The sequence below is a fragment of the Gopherus evgoodei genome, chromosome 1 (assembly GCF_007399415.2).
Source record: "Gopherus evgoodei ecotype Sinaloan lineage chromosome 1, rGopEvg1_v1.p, whole genome shotgun sequence".
Lineage (NCBI taxonomy): Eukaryota > Metazoa > Chordata > Testudines > Testudinidae > Gopherus > Gopherus evgoodei.
Genome location: NC_044322.1, coordinates 47756295 through 47781417, shown reverse-complemented (window position 1 = coordinate 47781417; position 25123 = coordinate 47756295). Strand labels below are relative to the sequence as shown.

Here is a 25123-nt window from a genome sequence, read left to right as displayed (position 1 = left end):
AAGAGGTTGGCTACAATTCTTGTTGTGCCCATGTAACATTCTTAAACAACTAGAATGCAGCTGTTCTCCATCTTGCAGAATATTAAGTGTGGTGGGTAGTGGCTTATCTTTAAGAAGAAAAAAGAGGTCTTTGCTCTTGCTTTCAAAACACTTTTATGTCTTTGTTTTTTGCCAAGCATTTCACAGCTGGAGGAAAAGTTAGACCTCCTAGAAGTTCCATATTTATTTATTGACACCCCAGCTTTAGTTCTATGGTAAAGTGAAGGAGTGCTTTGTGGAATTTAACTATATTGTTCTGACCATATACAATACATTTGTGTTCGGCCAGCCAAAGTGGCTCAGCATCAAGGCAACAGCGGGATGTATTAGTGCTTTGGAGGCCCAGGATCATCAATAGATTTTCAATTCCTGTACCAAAAGCCTAGGTACATAGTGTACCTAACCATCATCATATTCCCTCTAGTATGATGGCGATAGCTGTGTTATTGCTGTAGTAATCCCTGTATAACAGAACATTTTTGGTTCAACACAGCGTTCTCATGTATGGGAGTGGGCCAAGGGCAGGTCATTGCTGTGCACATTGATTTAATTAATTGCATTTGTCCAAAGAGAATGAAAGATGTCTATTGATCTTCTCTTCTGACATTTTATCAACTGTGTTCTGTGGGTCTCAGATAAATCATCTTTGAGTCACTGCATCATGTCTCAGATTGGCTTGCAAATGCAGTTGGACTTAGGCTTTCTCAGCCCCCCTCAGTTTTAAATAAACTATGAGTTAGCATCCTGTCTCTCTGAAGTAGGGAGTTGTAAGCAAACCTGACAGTGTGTGACTCGAAGCCTCATTTTGGTCAGGTTTTATTATTTGGAACACAGGTAGGTAAGAACGTGAGTTGCATTTGGTGTGAGTTGTTCCTAAAGCCCTCTCCTTGGCAGCAGTGTCATCTTGGTCCTTTTAATCTGACTCCCAAGGTTTATTGGACTGATTGTTAGCAAGTTGCTGTGGGTGGGGGAAATGTCATCTGGATTTGCTGGATTTCACAGTAATGATATGGGTCTCTATCGAGGTGGATGGCATCAGCAGCAGAAAGGATTCTCTCATTGGCTCTGAGGCCACTTCTTTTCCTGATACATCTCAGTCTTCTCCCTCCCTATCACTGATGCTGTTTTTGCATCAGGAAGGGCAGAAGACATTTTTTCCTATTAATGATGTTCATTGGGGGAAGGTTGAAAGGAAGCCATGTGGTCAGCACCTTTCCATGCCAAGTGCATCACCTCTACCTGTTTTTGATTTCCAAATGTGGAGGGTAAGGCACATGGATTCTCCCTATCCAGTACTACTTCTTGGGAAGAAGATGTTGCAATTACACAGGGTTTTAAACATTGCGTGGTGGTGGTATGATCAAAATGTTCAGCAAATTGGAAATTTTCTTTTGAAATTCAAGATAAACTAAAGGAGCAATAACTCTTCTGTAAAAGGGTCAGGTTCTGCCCTCAATAATTGCAAACAGTCCCACTGATGTCAGTGGGATATCCATGCGCTCCTGTGGGCAAAATGTGGCCCAAAGCTTTGTCTGTAGGCAAAAAAGAGAAAAAGATATGTGAATGTGGGGTTAACACATGTGCACGCTATGTAAAGATCGCAAAACCCAGTATTATGTGTTTTTACAAAGAGACAAAATATGTGTATACGTGTAGAAACATATATTGCATGCAAAAAACTACATTAAATTATTATTTAGATTGCAAAGTCAAACATTATAAAGTTAGGAAATGCAAGAAATACGGTGGCCTGTGCATCTAACTCAGTTCTGTGTGTGTCCAAACTATGCATTTAATGAGTCAGAAGTCCTGTGGCAAAAGTACTATGTGATCACGTAATTAAAGATCATAATGCACAGGCACAAGCGACGAATTATTGATGCACAGGCAACCATAAGCTGGCATTTTATAACTTTGAGTGTTGTACTTTACATCCTAAAAAGTCTTTAATGTATTTTTTTATGCAGTTGCCTGGGATTGTTTTTTCCAAGGAAAAGTGTATGAACAGGTTATTTCATATCTGATTATAACAAACTCTGCTTCATGCATCAATGGGATTTGACCCATGAGTCTTCAGCACTGCAGCATCAAGTGCAACCATTTGAGCTTCAGGACTAACTACATTAGCCAGCAGCAGGAAAAGGTTGTTATCCCAGAGTAGGGAGATGGCTTCTGGTACTATGTGCTGGGATCACAAAGTGGTTGGGGGGAGCCTGGTCTGACTGACACACACACACACACACACACACACACTCTCTCTCTCTCTCTTCATGATGCTGGGAGATGGGGGACTTCTGTCCCACGTGGTGCCCTTGTGGGGTGGACATGAGCTGCTTGGACCATGTCCTAGATCTAGGTGGTTTATGGGTGGATCCCAGCTAGATCCTCTCTTCTGCTTGAGAGATGGGAGAATTCCTGTCCCAGGTGGTGCCCCCAGAGGGCAGATGAGACACTTACACTATATGCTCCATCCCTATTGGCAGAAGTTAGGGGAGTGCCTGACCTATGTTTTGTTGCCAGGGGGATGAGATGCTGAGCCAACGTGATGTGCTGGGTCTGGGAAGGGAGGGGGATGTCAAAGAAATCCCAGCCTGGCTCTCTATACGAGCCTCCTTCCAGATACATATGCTCTGTTAGCTCTTTGGTGCTCCTGGTACATTGTCTGCTGCTATGGCAGTAGCCTGAGCGAGGCTGTTTAGAATGTTCAGTGATTTAGACAGGCTGCTAGAATTGTCTTGCTGAAAGGAAATGGTCATTTATAACACTTTGGAATTTAATGGTAGAAAGAAATGTCACTTGTAGCTTGAAGAGTTTCTGCCTATTGAATATCAAAGGCCTGTTGCAAACTATAGGGGTATTCATGCTTCTCAAAGAAAAGATCCTAAGAATCTTTTACAATTTAAAGTGTTAGGCAACCTAAGTATAGAGGTCGCTACCATCACCCCGTAGTATATTTGTGAATATACATTAACTCCTCACCTGACATTGTAGTTATGTCCCTGAACAATGCAACTTTAAGCGACCTCCTCTCAGCCTCCTGAACACCACGTCCTCGCTCCTCTCCCCAGCCTCCTGAAAGCTGCAAACCAACTGATTGCGGTGGGCAGGAGGCAGCGAAGGGAGGTGGGAGGCTGTGTGCTGTGGCCTTGCTTCTCCCCCCAGCCTCCTCAATGCTGTAAGACAGCTAATTGCCGCGGGCAGGAGGCGGAGGGAACAGGGGAAAGGTGCTGATCCGTGGGCCCGCCAGCGGGTGGGAGGTGCTGGGGGGATGTGGTGTATAGGAGCTGATGAGGGACTACCAGCCATGGACAAAGCAGGTGGCCAAATGACATTATAGTGTAGCATTGCACAACTTTAAATGAGCATGTTCTATAATGGAGCAGGCACGTAACATCGAAACAACATTAAGCACAAGGACGTTAAGTGGGGAGTTACTGTACTTTTGAAAGATGAAATCTTGGCTCTGTTGAAGTCAATGAAAGTTTTGCCATTTACTTCAATAGGGCCAGTGTAACCCATAGGCCTCCTGGGTGTGGTGTTCTGTCCCATCTAGTGGCACTGAGACGCCTTAGAGACATAAAATGAGTCTGCTCTTCAATCTTAGCTAAGAGCCAGTAGGTTTTTAGCTCAGGCAGTAGAGGCCCTTGCACTAAGCTCCAGAGGTCCAGGTTCGATCCGGCCCACTTGATGACTGAAGTCTGTTGGTGTTACAGCAGGTTTCACATTATTCATGAAAACCAACACTAGTAAAACATTAGGAATAGAGTGTTAAACACTCAGAGGTCAGGAAATGGAATAGCAAGTTTCACCATTACCTATTTGCATACATATGGCTCGATCCTGTCTTTCTGTAACTATGTAACATCCACAGAAATCAGTGAGAGTTGAACATTAATAGTTCAGGGTAAGATTGGGCCTACTTCATAGGGAAGTGACATCGGACAGTGTAGCTATCAATCCAGAGCAATTCTATAGGTGGGACATAGACATATTAATATTAATAAGAGATCCTTAATTTTGCATTTCCTGACTGTCTCAAATTGAATCTTAATGTTGCAGTAATGTAATTTGTCATAATTAAATTTCACCAATTTTGAAAATAGAAAATGAGATTAGTATTTTAATATTTCCATTGTGTACTTCCACAGCTGCATAGTTGAAAATCCATGCAATTTAGGAATGCCACAATGCGGGCAAGGACTGTCTCTGTGTTCTATGTTTGGCATAATGTGGTCCTTATCCAGGACTATGATTCCTAGGTATTATGGTAATACAAATAAATAAATAATAAATAACAGAAAAATCACATCTTTAACTACTTTGGATATTATTTACAAGTTTGTTGTTACATGGTGTTGTAAATAATACTATTACTTTAATCTTAGCAGAGGTTTTGTACCATGCATGTACCAACCTAATTTTTCAGTTCCTTTAATTACACCTCTACCCCGATATAACGCGACCCAATATAACATGAATTCGGATATAACATGGTAAAGCAGCGCTCCAGGGTGGGTGAGACTGTGCACTCTGGCGGATCAAAGCAAGTTCAATATAACGCGGTTTCACCTATAACGTGGTAAGATTTTTTGGCTCCCAAGGACAGCGTTATATCAGGGTAGAGGTGTATTTTAATTATAGTTTTGCTGCTTATCCTGAGAATAGTGCCCAGTGAGACTAATCAAGCTGAAAAGTTTAAAAATATAAAGTTCAGTAATTTTTTGTGGTGTTGTGCAAAGAGGTCTTTATCTTTATACAGCAGAAGTGTGAGTTTTTTTGATCATAACATAACAAAAATTGGTGGATAAATTTTCCAGAACATTCATCTTTTGACTAAGTTGATGCACAGAAAATTTTACTTCAGCGCTAGCTATCAAATAATAAATGCTAGTGGGTCAGCAAATACACTGGGATTCCCAAAATTTCAAAAGTTGGATTTAAGTGTGCCTTCTGAGTGAGCTGTGAATGAATTAAAATGCACGGAACAAAACAAACTTTATTTTTTGTGGCTATTCCTTACATTCAAAGGAGTCCAGGTGAACATGACCCTAAAAAATCTGTTTTGATTAGAAAGTTTGGTTAGCTCTCCTGTCATGGGGTTCACTAACCACTTTCCTGGCAGCTCGGGGGATCCTCTCTTTCCAGGTCCAGCACCCCCTTCTGCTGCTCACTGCATGCCCTGCACCTCTCTCTAACTCTCTGCAACTCAGGATACTCTCTCTGTCTTCTTGGCTTCCTTCTCTCCTAAGTCACTACACTACTCTATTTCCAGGGTATCAAAGACTTTCCTTACAAACTGTTTCAGGCAGTTTTCTCATTCACTGTCCCGATGGTGCCACTTCCCCAGTGAACGGTAGGGGAAACTGGGCTCACCCTCTATTCCAGGTTTCAAGTCAGGGACCCTCTAATCAGCAGCATCGGTCTGCACTATCCTAAACCTTGGTGCCTTTTCCCTAAACCATTCCTACACCTACTGTCTCCTGCTTTCTCTGAGTTTGCCAGCCCAAACTCCCTCCTCCCAGGGAGTTAATACAGACTAAATTCCATAGCCTCCCCCAGGAAGTGACTGCAGATTTCTTTCCTCTGCTATCAGTTCTCTGGATTTATAGATGCCCCCTCCGTTCCTGCACAGGTGATCTTCCCCTAATTAGGGCTTCCCTCTCAGCCTAAGTATCCCCCAGCTTGCAGCCTAATAAGTTAATTGATTCCTCTGGCCTATAGTAACCCTTTCAGAATGAATGTGGGGAACATACGCCATCCTTTATTCTAACAAATGGGTGCATTTCTGTGCATTATGCTTCAGAAATACCAAAACATAACAACATGTACATATGGGAGAAGTTTGAATAATAAGCCAAATAGTTACATTAACAATTAGAAAGGACTGTTTACAGTTATGCCTCAGCCTATACTAAAAGACAGGGACACATTTAAAGCATGATTTTCAGAATCTGGGGCCTGTTTTGCGTGCTGCATGTATGCATGCGAACTGGTGATTTATGAGCACACTTAGCTACACACTACAGGTATGTATAATTTTTGACTTGTGTGCATGCAAAGAAAACACAAATGTTCATGGGTTATGATCTTTTATTTTTTTAAAACAAAACAAAAGAAATGCATACATCTTAAATATTCCCTTTTTTTAAAGTCAAGATTTTTAGGATTTAAAAAAATAATATGCTCTCCTGAGGAAGAAAAATTGAATAATATTACTGCTAAGTCCATCAGTCTTCACCATTTGCATGTGAGGTGATAGTGGTGTTTTTGTACAATTGCAGGTTTCAGCAATATCTGTCTTGTATTTGTTTTAATATGTGTAAACCCATGACATGTTTAAAAGAATTCTAATGTGAGACTCAAGGTATCCATGCTGTTTTAATGAGTTGTGTTGTATGGGGGGATGGTAAGCCACTGGGGAACATAGAATTCATTTCCTCCCTCTCTGAACCGACACTTCTATTTATTTCACCTTGAAATGATGTTGCTCTACCATGCACCTTTCTGCTTGGTGAACTTTTTCTTGTATTGCATATCTTTGAGAAACATGTTGTCTTGTGTAGGTTGGATGAGGCTACCCATTATACTCCCACACCTCTGGCATTTGAGGATTATCTGATCAGTCAGAGGATGCTTAGAGTGGGTGTTGAAAAATAGACATTGCACTTCTCTCTCTCCCTCTCCCTGCTGATATGAGCTTGTTGCTTGGCTACCATCAGAAAGAGCCAGTGACTAGGGATTTTACATGCTGTCTTTTTACCAAATAAAAAAATTGTGGAAAAAGCAGCACCACTGTCAGATAGTACTATATATGCAACCACAGTATTGAGGGTTAGCTGTCTTAGGATCAAATATTTCTGGACCCATGCTACATAGGTCCAATGGCCTTTAGGTCTTGATGACCTTATAACACAAGGTAAGCATTTACTTTTCTGCTAGTGTTTGAGAAAGAAACAAGGAAACTATTACTTGAACTCCATATTGCCAAGTCCCAAAGCAATATGAGATTCTGCAAAACAGTTAGATATTGTTTTATTACAGGACATTTATTAGTTAAGGTTTAAAAAATCAATTTAAAATATTTCCTATTGACAAAATCTAGATTTACTTATGTTTCTAGGGCTCTGATGATTTAAGACAGGATACTTTAAATTAAACCAACAATTCTGATCCACAACAGCAAAGAGAATATAGGACAGTTGCAGTGTAACAAATTGAACACAGTAAACAAATCTATACTGCCCTTCATCTTTCAGGACCTGTATCGCCCACTCTCTTCGGATGATTTGGATTCAGTAGGAGACTCAGTGTAAAAGAGAAAATGGAACAGTGTTTATGGTTTGTGATTTGGTGAAGGTTTAACATTTCTTATGAGATTAGCTGCTAATTTACAGTAACAGTGAATTGCACAAAAGAGTTTTGCATATTTAATATTAAAGTCATAAAGTCAAATATATACAAATTTATGGAGGTATTTGTGGTTTTACCACTTCTTTTTGATGCAAGCTTTAGGGTGCTTGACTCAGAAATGAAAACTAAGCATTTGTGCATACATTATGGGATAATGATTGGGTTAAGTAAATCTAACAAAGAAATCAATTGTAGGCACAGAAGAGCACTCCTATTATCTTCTGAAATAGTGATCATATGGTCACAGGTTTTAATATAGTCCTCTTTATTTGCTATGGTATGGACATGAACATTTTTTGCTCTGTTAATAAATAGCTCAACTTGTGTGACAACACAATTGTGACATCAGGCATTCTCCACCACCCTGCCCCTCCGTAAGATAAGTATTTACGCTTATTCAATAACACGATTTCCGATGAGTTCTTAATCTAAAGAAAGAAAATTGAGAAACCGTATATGGTTGCTAATTAAAAAGAAATGCTTTCAAAGAACTGTTAAAAGTATCTTCACTGTACTACAATTTGATCACTGTATGAAAAATGACATTTCACAGCCAGCATGAATATGATATTGTACCATGTCAGAGCTGTTATATTAATCACTCTTGTATTGCGTAGGAAAGTAAATATTAAGAAAAAATCTATTTAGTTGGAAAATACATACAGTATACTGTTTGCCAGCAGGTCTAACATACACACAATGACACCTTTTTTTTGCAAACACATATTTTGCTTATAAAGTGAGTATTTTTCACTTGTGTTAAAGATAAGAAAATCTTTCTCAGACTCTGACATAAAGTATGTTTTGTATTTTTTCCAAACAGGCCATTTGAAAAGTGAAAACCTTTAAAAAATGGTGGTATTATGAATCAACCTCTTAAGGTCTGAATTTTTCTGAGTTCCTTTACTTTCTATATCATGGACATTTTGTACAACATTAATATGCAAAACTCTTTTAGTGTTAAAGTAGATCTTGCATTATAACCAGTTGCTTAACACACACCTACTAATTTTGTTTGTTTTCTGCTACTTTATTGTGAGAATATGAGCTAACTAATATAATTTACATAGTTATGGTCTTTCCAGTTATATCTTAAATCTTAATTTAATATTTTTTCTTTATATTTAAGGCATAGTGGTCATATATTTTTAGAAGTTCATTTACTTCTAGTATATCAAATACTTATGATTTAAAACTTAGGAATCTGGCAACAATGGTTGTGACACTCTTTTTAAAGAAAAAATCTACACAGGTGGTGTTTTTAAGGTAACTGGTAACATCCCAATACAGCATCTTAAAAAATCAGGAAAATTTGCTTAAATACCCAGAGGATTGTTAGCTACTATATAGCAACTTTTAAATGTAATATTTTACATTTATGCTAATTTGTCCTTAATAAAATCATGCAACTGGAAAATGTTGACGCGGTGCTATAGCTTGCAGTCTACTACATTACCATTCTGTTTACAGAGAGTATGGAAAACAAAACATTGAAAGGGCAAAAGAACACAACACTTACCCTTCTATATATTCACTCTCTGGTTGTAGTATCATTTGGGGAGAAAGACACTGATCTGGCAGGCTTGGGAAGCAATTGGGTTAATCCATTTTGAACACATGATTACCATACCTGCTTCAGAGTTCAGGTTTAAAATTATTTCCAACAGAAATTGAGAGGCCTCTGCCAAGATCAAAAGGTGCCCTGTTTTACCTAAAAGACTCAACAATTGCGAAGTTATTTGCGCTTGTACCCGTTGTTGATATTTCTTTGTAAAACGAATTACTTAGTCCAGTAGAGTCCATAATAGGTGACAGTGGGTTGGTGGGTTGGTACCAGTTGCCAAAAATTCAGAGAAAGCAATGGAAGAGAAACAAAATAGCTACTGGCTCTATGGGATTGGTTTTCTCTGCAAAGAAAAGAAATTCCCAGAATTTTAACTTGCCTGCCCTCTGTCTTATGGAGTACTACTTGCGCAGAGCAGTCCATTAAGTATTATTCATTCTGCACAAACAGTAGATATTGCTAGTGAATCTGAATTCCATGGCTTTGGTAGCTGTGGAGGGGGAACATGGACTTTGGGACTAACAGTTCACAGATATCATTGCCAATTTTCCTTCCAGGTTGTTTCAAAGGATATGCTAGTCCCTAACATTTAATCATTTAAACATACGATTCTTTTAAAAGAGTTATTCAAGGGACAGTGTATATCATCTACTTTAGAAATGGAAGTCCCTTAAAGTTTGAAAAAACATGCTGTTTATAAGTGTTAAGATTCCCTTTTAAGTGGAGTGTAATTCCATTATACATGAGCAGAAATTAAATGTTTCTTTGGACCAAGACCATAAGGTTACAGTTTATTGGTGAACTGAAAATGTGTTAACTTGGTATTGTAGCTTTGCTTGCAAATAGTACAACTTTTATTTTGTCATCTGACTTTGTCGCTGTTATTAAATAGCAGAATAGCTTAAGAATCTTTGCATTATTTGAACTTTGTATAGTTCCTCTCCTTATATTGCATGACATGTTCCAACTATAAGTAATTTACCATGTGGTTGAAAGTCATGTGTAGATTGTGAATGCTTTGCTTCCCCTTCAGCCTTGTGGTTAGTCATGAATATTTTCCTAATGCTTTCTGCAACTTTTTTTTTAAAGCAACAAACAGTTCAAATGTGAAGCACAGTATAGAAAAGGGCCAAATGGTTTAGAACCCATGGACAATTACATCATGTTTGTGGCTTCTTTAAATAAATGTATGAAAAAATGTGTTGGTCTTTTTGATATGTTAAGGGGAGATGTTTACCTGGTGCAAATTTTCATCGCTCCATTAAATTCAGTGGACCTACGATAACTTACAATAGCTGAACATCTCCCCTGAGGAACTGTATACATTTTTAAAAGCTCTCATGTATACCTAATGATGGGTCTGGTTCAGCTCTCTTCTAATTAGTGGCAAAAACATAACTGACTTTAGTGGATGCAGGATTGGTTCTTTATATACAGCTGTGTATATGTAGGGAGGCTGATCAAGCATGGTAATGTTAAGAATGGTAATATTTTGACTTATTTGACCTTTTGCCCCATCATGAAGCATGCTGTCCTGCATTGTAATTAAATCATATTGTGTTGTAATATTGTTAAAATTAAATCAGGAAGCTGTAGTGAACTAACAGCATCATAGTGTGGAAAATTGCTTTGCAGAACCATAAAACAATTCAGGAAGAGTAAATTTTATTTATTTGTTTTTAGCCTTTTCCACCTTTTTTTGTTATGATATATGTGGCTGTAAAAATGTATACAGGTATATGGGGATATTTATATAAATATGCATATGTCATTGTGTATACATGTATACATATAGATTATAAGAAAGTCTTTGTAATGTTCTACAGCCTTAAAGTGCATATGGCTTGAGATTATTGGTGTGCTTAAAAATTTGAAATAAATTGCTTGTTTTTACAACTTTATAATTTACACTACAATGTGAACTTTATACAGCAAAGTATGTTGTTACAGAAGATGTCATCCAACTCTAAATATTAAAATTGACAGTTTCAAAAAAAATTCTTTAAATGGTACCCAAATTTACTATTTCATCCAAAAATAAAATAAAATAAAAACACAGAGGTTAAATTTACCTCTGCACTTGTTGAAAACAAATATGAATGTTTACTGTGCTTTATTTTAGTATACAATTATTATGCAAGCAAATACATAGATTGTAAATAATCTAATGTTGGGGTTTTCTTGCTTGTCAATGGCAAGAAGAGAGATTCTCACCAGAATGTTCAATAAAAATACAACCTTATGTCACAGTTAGAAATAGCTTTACATGTAGATACAGATATACAAATGGTTAAGACCATTCAAAATGTATTTCAGGCCTCACAGTGATAACAGCAGATCCCTGCACTCTGAACAGGGTATATTCATAGCTATACTTTTTCAGTAATACTTTTTGAATGGCCTACTCTGCCTGTTTATCCTCTGTACATGATTTGTTAGAGTTATTAAGTGACCATAGCTCCCATTTTAAATCATTGTGTGTGGTGGGTGGGGAGGGTGAGTGTGTGGGTAGGTGTATGTGTGTGTGTGTGTGTGTATATATATTATATATATATTGCTTTTAGATAAAAGTGTGTATACACAGTGTGCCCATCCATATTTGTATGCATTTTAATATCTGTATTTGTGCATCTTGATTATCTTCATGTTTCAATCACCTTCAGCAGTAAAATATGAAAAAAGTACTGTATTCATATACATATCCATTGTCTGATGTGTTGAAATGTAGAGGTAATTAGTTGTGGTTTTCCCTGAATACACAGTATTGAGTTTAAACTCTCTAGTGAAAGATGAACAAACACCATTTCTGCTAAGGCCTCTTCTTGTAAGTTTAAGATTTTAACAAAGAGCTCCATATAGCCTTTTTTCCAAGAAAAGTACTTGGATATTTTCTTCTCAAATATTGCATTTTTGTATTAATGTGTTCCAGGAAACCAAAACAACCCCCTAGTGATTTATCAGCAAAACTCGTGAAACTTACAAAAATAAGTGCTGATTATTTGAAATAAAACAATAAGCTAAAGAAAATCACTTCCATTTTCTGCCATTGTTACATTATACTGTGTTGTACTTGTGTTTCATATTTGGCCGTGTCATACTGGTTCCAGTTTGTTGTATTGCTAGACTTAACATTATCATAAAATATTGTAAGTCATGTAATAAATAAATGGAAAACCCCCATACGTGATGTTCAGTGAGTTTATTTTGAAAATGTGAAATCTATACATATTGGTTGAGGATTGTTCATCTAATAGTTCAATATAATGTAAGCATGTGGGATTCATAGATCCTAATAGGTTGCTCTAACTAGTGGATGCATTTCAGTAGCTTTTAAAATTTAAATTCTGGGCTCTAGTGTATAGAGGTAAAGGGTCCTGTAAGGAAGAATTTTGTTTCTAATAGGTCCTTTGGAGACAGTAAATTTACCTGCCTAGAACTACTTATGGGTGAATTTGTGAGTGTGTGACAGGGGATAGATTTGAAGTATGAAGTGAGAAATTAGTGTGCTGTATCCTAAGCAGTGTACCAGGTTCTGCTGTCAACTGAGCTTTAGCAGCACTCTTCCTAAGTCACCTAATTATTAGAAAAATGTGTCTGCAAAGAATGTTGAACTGTACTTGCTGTATTTTAAAATAAATACCTTGTTTCCCCAGCACACCTTTGCTCTCTTTCGTTTATATTTTCTTAGCTTTTTTCTGGGGGAAAACTTAGCAACAGATGACATTCCATCTCCTGTTGGTTACTGCCACTTCAACTAATTTTCAAGAGCTGCTAATCTACAGGTCTGTGAGACTGATACAAATTCCACCTCAGTCCATGTCCTGATCATTGGGAAATTGGTCTGCCAGGTTCAAAACCATTTTTCCCTTCAAAAAGTTTGCGTTTTGCATTTTTTGTCAGTAATAAGGAGATGGCTACCAGCAGTAGCCTAATGAAGACAAAAATGAAGCCGTACTGTTACAATAATTTAAAAGAGGGCACAAAATAACATAGAGTTAGAATTCCTTTCCTAAAATGCTCAGGGGTATTGGGAGAGCTTTTAAAATTCAGCCCTGACAAATAGAAGAGATCAAAAATAAAAAAACTGACCCCAGTGCAACATTTCTAATCTAATGGAAGAAATAGGAAACACAAATCTGTGACTTCCTTAGAATTTCTGTTTCTTCTGTTGCATTAAAGATATTATAATGTGTATGTAACTTAGAAAAAACTTTCACTCTGCTACTGCATACGTAACTTTTACATTAAATGCAATATGGATATAGTAAAGTTGTGGGCCAACTTCCGAACAGCATGAATCTGATATATATTTTAAAAACCATCAATCTTTCCTCAGGAGATGCCAGAGAATGAGTGAAGGTGGAGACTAAATTACAACTGACCCTTCAAAGCTGTGGTTCATCCAGCTCAGGTTTAAGATTATTGCTTGAACACCAAATAGAAAACTGTTTTAGCTTTCCAGTATTGCATTTGCCCTGTAGGCAAACAGAATACTTAGGCACGCTGATTCTATGGTGATGAGCAATACAAGAACCTATATAGAACTGAATACTTTAGTTTGACATTTTTAGTTCTTTTCACCAGCACTGTTTTCCTGCAAACTTACCCATCTCACCTTCACTCCCTTAAGCCGTCAAGAAAAGAACAAAAGTTTCCTAAATGAAACATATAGATTATTGCTTGTGTTTGAACTGATGATCTCTTTGCTTGCTGCAGTATGTATATCCTGAAGTGCATATGTGAAAAATGTGTAGCTCCTCAAGCAGGATCTCATTTAAATCATGTGCCTCAGGCACTATGCAGAATGTAGGACTATGGACAAGACTCATGCTCGCACACATTTCTTCTTCCCTTCTTTCCAGATGAAGACAGCTTATTAATAAATGTAGATCTCGCGTGTCAGCTTAGTGGTGTATCCCAGCTTGAAAAGAGAACAATTGCATCATTTCTCTTTCTGCACGTTGAAGTCCATTGACTTCCACTCTTCCAGCACAAAGATTATGGATTTGAAGTTTCTCCATTAAGTAATTTTTACTAGCCCTATACTGTTTACTTGAGATTTTTTTTTCTTCTCATCTGTGTGCGCCAAAACAATGTAACTGATTAAACAAAAGAAAATAAAGAACATTTTTCACTGGATAGAGAGCTGGCAAAAGAATTTTGTCTAATCCTTGGTTTCTATCTAGGCTCTAATAAATAAAACTGAGTTTCTTCTTCAAAAATGGTACCAAAAAGTTTTATTTACTTTTTGTTGCCGAATGTTTTGCCCTCTGCATAGCCTTTTAAAAACATTTCCTGCTCTTGAAATATTTCCAGTGTACGTTATTCTCCTTTCTTATTGGTTTTACGGCAGTGTAACTTCAGTGGAATTAGGTGAGCAGAATCAAGCTCTTAATTTCATTTCTACACTGTTCTGTTCTGTTCTGTCACTAAACATGATGACCATTAGAGTAGGGAATGGGTTTCCAAGGGAGATGTTGGAGGGTTAAAGTAATTTAATAACCTGAGTAATTTATAACTGAACCAAACACACATGGGTCACAATATTGCATAGACAAAAGATTGGCATGTTTGCCTAACTGGCCTCTTTAGTTTCTAGCAATCTCTGTTGAATTACATATATTCCTGTTGTGTTCAAACACACACACAGAAATGTTAGCCTTTCCCCTTACCATGTTTGTGAAATCCTGGTTAATTATTTGGGGACAGTCACTAATATGCTATAATAATTTAAAGAGTTCCCTTACCATGTGCCTTATCACTGTGCCTGGCCGACACTTTGTGTACTCCTTTTACTCTGTTTCAGTAACACCCTTTTAAAAGAACACAACTCCTCATGTGTTCCAAACTCAGCTTTACACCTGTGGATTTCTGTTATTGACATTTCATCCAGATGCTTCCTTCACATTAGCAAAATTCAAAAGAATCTATTGTCTAAAGACTTTGTAGACTCCATATGTGCTAATAAAGATTCCGATAAATTGGAAAACGTAATCCAATGTTCCGTTTTCAAGATTCGGGAATCTGATATGCATTAACTTGCTCTTTAGACATACTCGTTATGGGATTCCTTCCATAACTGCTTCATACCAATAATCCACAAAAATAGTTCCCTCTGTTGCTGTGATGGAAGATGAGTTTTGGATCAGGGTATATGTAGGAAGAAGAGAATCCTCAGATTTATGTAATTTTTTACCATACTCTTGTCCCTGAATTTGAGGAATGGCAATTGAGGTATACCCTTTAAATATTTACAAAACAGTTGCTGAATAAATCTCTCAATAAGACATGGTTGAAACTCTATAGTGCTAATCTTCCCATTCACATCAATAAGAAGTGTGGTATGTTGACCATCTGTTTTGTGAACCCGAATAGGATCTGAAATACCTACACCAAAGACCTGATCTTTTTATGCCATTGCTTTTATGTAGGTGTGTCATAAAAGCAGCCAGGTGTCAGCAACCTGTGCAACTGGTCCCTGTTAAATCTCTTGAGGTGATGACATTTCAAGTGCCTCAAGATCTCTTAAAATTAAAACAGCTAATTGCATTAAGGTCTGTGGTTGAAAATATCTTGCTCTTGCAAAGGGTTTTTTCCTCTGCAATAACCCTAATGGGATCTACAGCTTTGAGGGCTACTGTATGTACAACAAACAACTGCATCAGGATTAGCAAACCAACTGGAAGAAACACCAAGCCCCTCAAGGGAATGGGACCCAGAGATCTTTCAGCTTGGTGAGGAAAAATGAGCTGCATAAAGCCTAAGTGAATGCAGGGTGTCCTTCTAGCTAACAAAATGATGAATAAATAAATGCCTTTATATAATTCCAGAGAACTGAAATACACAATAAAAGTCAAGCTGTTTGTGACTCTTTACTAGTAAGCTCGACTACATATTAGATGAGACTCTCTGTGTGTGGGGATTGTGAGTATAGACATGTACATACAATTCCTGAACTTTATTAGTATTTTTTTAATCTGTTTAATAAAATTGGAGGGCTTTCTTAAATGTGATGTAAAGGGCATTCCTGCATGGTTTCTGCGGTCTGGCAGTCTTCAAAACAATTCATTAACACTCCCTTCGTTTTACATTCTAGTTCATGCCCACTTGTTTTATGCACACAATTCTCATTGCTGTCACAGGGTGCTTTGTGTGCAGACCTATGATAGCGTATATAGCTGTAACGCATCATTTTGGTGCCCAATTTTCAATTATGTATGTATAATACTGAGTCTCACGTGTTGATTGAAATATAATGTCTATAAGAGAGATGGAGACTTTAAAAATAGTCTCATATTAACGCTGTTTTCTGCTAAATTTTACAGAATCCAAAATTCTCATCTCTGATTGACTAGAGTTTAGGTTCCTAAATCCATATTTAGGCACCCAAAGATGATCCCTATTTAGCCAAGCAGTTAAGCATATGCTTAACCTCACACACATCAATTGGGACTATTTGTATTTAAAATTAAAGCATATGTTTAAGTGATTTGGTCTGATTTTCAGAACTGAGCACCTACAAATCCCAGTGGGACCTCAGCACCTCTGAAAAATCAGATGTCCTTGTATGAATGAGACTGAATTTACACATACAGGTTGAAAAAAATTGTCCACAAAGTAATGTCTCAATTTTAATATCTCTCCCATTTTCACTCCAGGACTAAGAGCAGTAGGTCAGCAGTCTGAAGAGATAATCAAAATGTTAAAGAAGATGCTGTGGTGTATAATCAGTAGTGTTAGAGGTACTATGTGCTGTAAAGATTCATCTCACCATTTAAAATGCAAAAACTGTATGCAGTAACCATTTGGTAATTTGTCAAAATATGAATGCTTTCAATAATCCTGGGCTATAACACTTCAGGGTTTTTAAGGAGCATTTCACAACTGCATATACATCATGTGCTGAACATATTTAAATGATAGTCCCCTTAAGAAAACAGAGTGGAAAGGCAGAATCAATAATAATTTGGATAGGAGAGTTAAGAGAAGCACCAGAAAAAATAGTGAAAGCTATTCACTATATGTTCTTCCCAGTAGAAGTGTAAAACAATTTTTTTTACTTTTTATCATTCTGTGCTGTACACATGGAATATCTTCTTCTGCCCTGAGAATTCATGGAGTTACACTGTATGCTTGTTACTTATTATCCCTCTGCACTGTCATTTGCAATGTTTGTGAGGTAAGTTTTTTCACTGTAATATCTAGCAGAACTTTTAAATATAGGTAGTTAGCACTTATCCTAAGCCTGCAGCAAGGGCAGTAATGCCTCAGGGAATGGTATAAAGCCAGTCAGTGCACACTTCTGTCATTAAGAGGCAGCAAATGTAGTCCAAAAACTGATGAGTGAAATTTTAATCCTGGTTAGAGTTCAAAGAAAGTGGTCATATGGATGAAAATAATGAGTTTGTGATGATGAAAAGAAAAAAGACATAAAAACTCTTAGGCATGAGATGTGCAAATTTAGAGGATTATTTAAAGAAAAATAGGCAAATATAAATAAACTCCAGCATTCTGGCCAAATTCTAACTCTGGTAATTGCATCCTGTGTAGCTCAGTACTGCACTGAAGTTTCAGCTGGATATAGCATTGTTCTTCATATACTGTTCCAAACAGTTGCTATGTTCTACCATAAAGTGACTTTTATTTCACTGGTATATGAAATGATTCCTCTAAATAGTTTGTTTTTACATTTATGTTTGTAGCATTTATTCACTGACTACTAACACTTCCACATTTCCAGACCTCCCAAGACTGTTTTCAGTATCTTCCAAATGTAGAAAAGGATATTATCCAGTCCCTAGGAGATTACAATGTAAATTACAAACAGTATAGTCTCACTCTACATGATAGTAACTTGGAGAGAAACTACAAACAGTGCAGCACTTTGGAAACTTTCAGCACGAAAAGTGCTTTATAAACACAAGATAGTATTATCACATGATTTTCATAATTAAATAAAGACCGCTTTCTAACTCAGGTTAGCCCATGAAAATATAAAGTCATGCTCATTTGTGGCTTTAAAGTGCTGCTGTGACATTTGTAGATTTTTTCAGTTTGCAACAAGAAGAAAACTTCAGGATGGGAGAATCCTGAAGACACATTCTAAGCTCTAGATTTGCAGATGGTGTCTCTCTGGCTGGGACATCATTTAATCATTAGTAAGAGAGATGCAGCACAGAATAAGAGGTCTCTGGAAAATAAGCATATTTGTGGTAATGTTTTGTTTTTTCTCCCTATATGACAAAAATATGCTTGCCTGTTCTAGGACCTTTCTGGGGAGGCTTTCGCCAAATGGGTTTTTGCAGAAAAGAGCAAACCTGGTTCTAACAAAATAGATATCAGTCATAATTGGCATTTTGGTGTTGATATTAGCTGGGTTAAAATGTCAAGACAACCAACTACTGGAAACTTCCCGCCAACAGAGAATACCCCAATTTGGTGACTTCTCACATTTCAGCCACAAAAATGTGCCCTGGACATAAAACCTTTCTAAACTTGTTTTTCAGTGGAAGGTGCATAGAAGCTGAACTGCACAAAATGAAGTAGGGAAATCTCCAGTAACAAGGAAAAAAAAGAATTAGATGAGCAGAAAAATCTAACTTTTGATAAACGTCCTATAGCCTCTTTTCAAGGGCTGAATGGATGTTTTCCGTGGGAAATACTAAATTCTCCTTTGGGACCTCTGTCCAGTAATGACGGGCGGAGATACAGGTGCATTTTAACAATCATTTCTATCTTCATTTGTCTTTCTCCATTTCCAGAGCTCCCAACAGAGTGGTTCCTCTACCTCATTAGCATCCACCAAAGTTTGCAGCTCCATGGATGAAAATGATGGACCTGGAGAAGGTAAAAGAGACTGTTTTGATGGTTGAAAGTTGTTGACATTTCAGAACAATGATAGCTCAGCAGCTATGTGGGAAACAAGTTGTTATTCATACTGAAGAGAGTGAAGAGTTGCAGGGATGACTACCTCTACCTTTTGAGGGTTACTAGGTTTACTGAACTGGTTGAATCATGGATTCTATGCTAGCATGATGTTTGCCCTGCATCCAGAATAGCATTATTCAAGCATTTCAGTTCCACTGTCTTCTATGGTACTGGTCCCACAGATTCCAGAACAGCTCCCAGAAGCAGTGGATTGTGGAAGGTTTTGAAAGGCCACAGGTACAGTATGGGACAATAATAGCAGAACTAGTTGAAAAATTTCCTCGTTGGTGCTAAATGGGTTCAAACAGAAATGGTTTAGACCAACTCAGTTCTGGAATGTGAAAGCTTTGTCTACTCCACCCAGATTTTAAAATGCTTGTGAACTATTTGCAGCACTTTTGTGTGAAGGAAGTCAAAGTGAGTAATCCTGATGGTCTCTTCTGGGCCTACAATCTATGAAATACTGGCCCTTTTGAAGTCAGTGGGAGTTTTGCCATTGACTTCAATAAGATCAGGATTTCACCCAAAGTGTCACAGAAGCATTGGGGATTAAACTGGCTGTATTGTAGAGAAGGCCCAACTGCCACTTTAATGGTCCATCTGTTTAAAAAAAAAACTGGTTTTATAAAATTTTTAGATGGTGGGATGAGGATGATTATTATTACTGATTGTTATCTGACATACTCATTTTACTTACAAGCACACCCACTTGAGTACTTTATAGGCTGTGTTTTTCATTGTTTTATTGTGATGTATATCTTCAGAAAAAATTTAAAAAGAGCACCCTCCAAAAGCTGAAAAATAAAAGGAACCCAAAGTGATAAAATGGTGAAGAGTTAGCGGGAAAGGTAATAAATGCAAGGGCAACTAAAATAGAGTAACTTCTAGAATAGTTCTTATTTTAAGGTTTTTTTAAAGGACCAGTTGATGGAATGAGAGAGATTAATTTTGACAAAAGTTCCTAACTCTTGGGACTAGCACAGCAAAGGTCTAATTAGGTACCCATATGAGAGGAGATGATCGGAACCTTTAATCTGCAGTTGCCCATATGAAACTGAACTCCCCTGACATGTGAAAATTCTGCAAGGCCATCATTCCTGCTGGGGATGTCACATATTTCCTTCCTTTCATTTCATATATATCAGCAATATGTTTAACATTTCACAACCTATAAGGAGACCAGTTCCTTGTTTCAAAGAGTTTAGAATCTAGCACAGACAAAACAGTTCAGACACAGATCGGTATGTTGTATGCTGACATGAGTTCAAGTTGGCATAGGATGAGGTTTTGATATGATGTAAATTAATTTGACATTTGATTAGAAAGTGAAAGCAACCATTAGAGGACTGTTGTATTTAAAATAACAACTCGTGTTTGATATCCCTTTAATCTATAAAATTACTTTGGACAGACAGTATCTCAAATACCCTGTCCAGCCTTTCTGTGATAAAAAGCATAGAATATGGGCAGGATCTTTACAAAAATGACTATAGTATGCCTGAAATAAATTAGTCTGAATAGCGCCGTACACTGGAGTGTTCCATGCATACGTAATTACATTTTTAGGAAGCATGAGGAATCACACTGGGCTTTAGCAGAAAAATGACAACCCCAGTGAAATGAATATCCTCGCTGCATGCCAATGATTAAGATATGTGACTCAGGGTAGCCTGGACTCTGATGCTTATCATTCAAACACACACACATATACACACACACACATATGCCGGTGCCATTTGTAATTTAAGGCGAAAAAAACATGGGTTTTTTTTTGCCAAATAGTCTCTCACACTTCGTATTCTGTTGTGTGAAATGTAATTATATTTACTGCCTTAAAGAGTGTAAATTTAAGAGTCACTGTTTAAAAGGCTTTTTAGATATTAATATATACCCAGTATATTTATGTGGTCCAAAGGTGGTTTGGTTTAGATTGAAGTCCATAATCCTAGCTTTTGGAAGCATTAGTAGACATTGGTAAACTGCTATTTCAAATGTATTTCAAGAATAAAGGTGCATTAATAGGCACTAAAGTAATAGAAACTACAAACCTTTCAGTGTGTAGACACCATGTGTAACACAATTTTACCTAAACATCTGGTGCCCAGGTTGCATGTGAAGGTGATATAATTGAGAACATTTGTTTAAAACTAAATATTTAATATTTTGAGGGGAAAATAGCACTTAACACATGAGGAATTTTATGGATGTCTCATTTTACAGGATGTAATAAAATAAGGGCTTGAGTGTTAGATTTTTGGTACGTATATTTAATCATACTATGTCAAGCAGTTCTAACCCTTATCAAAGGGCTCAACTACGCTTGTGCAGACCACAAAGGCCCTTTCATATTTAAAAAATACAGTTTCAGTTTACACTATGAATATGTTGCAATAGGGACTGTAAGTTGTGTAAACCTTGAATGTCTGAGTCTACAGGTTTTATTTTTCATCATTTGATCTGTGTGAAACCTATTGAGTGTATACAATATCAGCAGCATGATTTTGCTATACACTAAATGAAATATTGATTCTGAATGGTTTCCATTGGCCCTAAAGCGCATGTTATGTGCAACATCTGCATTTCCTTCTCTACCAATAAAAATGCACTAATGATTTTTTCAGAAGTGTTGGAAGAAGGCTTCCAGGTCCCAGCATCAATAGCAGAAAGATATAAAGTTGGAAGGACTATAGGAGATGGGAATTTTGCTATCGTAAAGGAGTGTATAGAAAGGTGAGAAGGATTATTTGCTTATTACTGTAAAAGCAATCATTAACATAATACTTTTCCTAGATCATATCTTTATTTGCAGACTGTGGGACTTGTGGAATAAGGTAATATATCAGTGCCAGATGTAAAAAATGGAAAAACTTGTTTAATAACCTGTACTGTGAAAAAAAGAAGCAGTTCCAAGGGACAATCTATAAGTTTCATTTTGTTGTTTTTTTTTAATATAATTCCCCCTTCCCCCCATATGCTCAGCACAGTTCTACCAGATCTCTCAGTTCCTAGTGTTCTAAAATAAGATATTGGACACTATTTTCTTGCCATTTACTCTTTCAGCTTTCCTTTTTGACTAGTTAGAACAGACCTGGGAAGGATTCAAAGCTCTAGCATATGTGTTCATCTTTTTTCTGAGAGCATTCTGTGCAAATACAGGAAAAATTGGAATGTAACACTTGTGTGTGTGGCACTGTAAGGCACTCAAAACTAACTGTAGATCTCACTATGCCATGAAGTAGTGCTGACTGTCAGCATCACTTCCAGGTTATTCTAATAAACATGTGCCTCTGTGATCTTCCTACTTGCTTTTTACTACAATGTGGTGTCAGAGGCGGCTGGACCCAACTCCAGAGGACAAAGGGAAAGGAATAAAGGATGAAAGACTGACTGCAACTCATGTGCAACTAGAGGGGTGGTTTGAGTTCCTCACTCCTAAACCCTGAAGTAGGCTCTGCTGCCACAGCCCCACTAAGAGGTGTGAGAGAGAGGGGCATTGCTGAGAACCAAGAGAGTGTGGTGTAAAAGAAACAGAGGGAGGAGGAGATGTCCACAACAGAAATTATTATGAAGCTTCTGATTTCTGATGATGGCAATGCAGAGAATGGCCAAAAAAAAAAAAAAAGCCAAAGGAAGAGATGTCCACAATAAACAACAGAGCTGCCAGTATCTGATCATGGGAGTCCTGGGAATTAGGTTCCACATCCACTGCCACTATCCTAATGAGCAATTTACAGAAGATCCGCAGTGGTTTGAGAAGCAATTAACATTTTCAGCACAGTAAGAATTTTGAAGCCAGCCACAAAGACTAGAGCAAGATAGGCTGGATGCAAACTAGAGTCTCCCTGGAAAGAAATTTGTCCCAGCCTGGGATTCAGATTGAATTGTCTCCGTATACCAAACTAACAGCTATTGTGGAAGTCTGAAAGAATAAGCTTTCTCTGTACAGACTCAGGGTTCGCATGGTACATGGCCAAGATTATTATGACGCCTTTACAGTCCTTGAGAGAGGTTATGATGTTGGTGCAAAGATCTTTCAGATCAAACTCCAGAGTTGAAAGTGGCCCCTCATAGGAACCCTGAGCTAGAAAATGTAGAAACCCAAGGAAAAGGAGGAAAAGCTAAATTAAGAGGTCACAAGAAAAGGGGAGGAGAAACAAGTCTAAGGCTAGAGTGCGAAAGAAGAAAGGCAAATCTAAATGAAAGAAATAGTAGATTAGAGAAACTAGTGGATTATGCAGCAGAATAATACTGTGAGATTCGAGAGTCTTCCCTGCCTACAGTTAAAAATGTCATACTCAAGCAATTTTGGGCTTTTTGGTGTTTCTGGAGGTGAGAGGAAATGTTACAAAGAAATGACAGAACTAACTGTTGGTCTCACTACACACAAATAGCGCTACCACTTCCCTGTTATCGTTAGTAATATGTGGCACTGTCTGTATGAATACTCTGTAAGTGACTATCTAGGGAATAGTGATTTTGTGGTCTGGTTGTGCAGATCATCCCAAAAAGAGTGCACACTTTACTGCATATGTTGTTGTGTTAAGAGAAACTATAATAAGAAATGCTTTTTTCAGAGTTAAACCACAAATATAGTTAAATTACAAATGTCCTTATAATCCCTCCACCTGTAAAGCTGGCTTGTTTACCATGAGCATGAGTTCAGAGAAACAGAAACATTGGACTAATAAATGTAAAACACCTCCACAAAGACCTAAATAGCATTTCCAGGCATAAAAAAGCACAGCTATAAAGTTATCTCAGGCCCTGCAGGGCCCGGAGTGAATGCTGGGACAACGTTAGGGAGCTGAGGAAATTTCCGCATCCCACTGGCATAAACCTCCTGTGTCTAGAACAGATTGGACCTCAAAGTTATGACTTTTTGATCTATTAAAAAACCTGTCCCTGTACTAAGACATAATCTTACCCTTCCTGGGCTTGGCTACGGAGTAAATCCCAGCTTGAGGCTCACGGGAGCCATGTAGCATAAAGAAAGAAGAAAGCTGTTCTGACAGCTGATTGTCTACCAATATATTAGAGATGGTAACCAATTCCTCTGTCTGCAGTATTATTACATGTCTCTAATTGCCTGCATATCTCCTCCACATACATGGTGTGAGTGCACATGTAGGGTGCGTGTGTGTGTGTGTGTGTCCATAAAAATCATGACCATGATCCTGCATTCCTTGCACACCCAAACACTCATTGGATTTTGTGAAAGCTTAGTTTGTAGAAGGAATGCAGCCCCTTATTTGGTCTAGGAAAATTTGATTAACAAAAGGTCTAACAATATAGTCTGTGATTGGTACATAGTTGTAAACTTTTATATTGCAGTAATCTGAATTTTCTGCTTTGCACTGTAACTTTTTTTCATTTAAGCGGTAGGTATATCGTCACTTACCATCTGATTGTCTCTTTCTGGTCTGGTCTGAATGTTTATTTAAGTCTATAAGACATAGAGCAAATCAATGTTGCTAATAGTCTGTGGTTACACATCTTTTTAGAGGAAAGAATAATAAATAGGATATTAATTTACATGATGCTAGCTTTTATTTTCTTTTTAAAAATGTATGATCCCCCAAATCAAAGAGTAGCCAGAGTTGTAGTCTGCTTGTTACATATTTGTTGTATCAGGCATGCAATTTGTCTGGCAGACACATTCATTTCTAACATACCAGATTTGGGAAATATCTTAATTTCCATGCTAGTTAATATTTCCAGTGTTTTGGAGCACATATCGTCTTACACAGAGAACAAAAGCCATTAATATTCTTTTTTGTGACAGAAAGGAAGCTTTCCTGGGACAACTAAAGAGTCTGGTTCACTAGCTTTCAATAAGAATATATTTTGCTGAGTTTTAGCCCGATGCACCTGAGTTTATGATGCCTGAGTTTATGATGATCCCTCCCACTTAAAAGATAGACATTGACACTGTAACTATCTGTCCCTTCTCAGGTTTGGATGTGTCTACTCAGAATAAATGCATCCACATGAAGGCCACCTCAGGGTGAAGAATGGCCAATTTCTCAGAGCTGTAGCTTGAAGCCCTCTAGTGGGGAAAGCATAGATGTCAGGGTGCTTTGTTGCCTTTTTAAATTAAGGCTTTAACAGCAATGCTGTAGTTTTGAAGAGATGATCATTCAGAGTAGCTTCTTTGGCAACTCTTAATTTGTATCCTAATTTATT

At 37.5% G+C, this 25123-nt stretch overlaps 1 protein-coding gene across 1 annotated transcript in view; it reads left to right on the top strand.

The window, feature by feature from the left end:
* Window positions 1-25123, top strand: part of DCLK1 (doublecortin like kinase 1) — a 363641-nt gene that overhangs the window by 294340 nt on the left and 44178 nt on the right. The window contains 2 exon segments of the mRNA XM_030543952.1: window positions 18775-18859; window positions 21562-21670. Coding sequence (XP_030399812.1) covers window positions 18775-18859; window positions 21562-21670 — 194 coding nt within the window.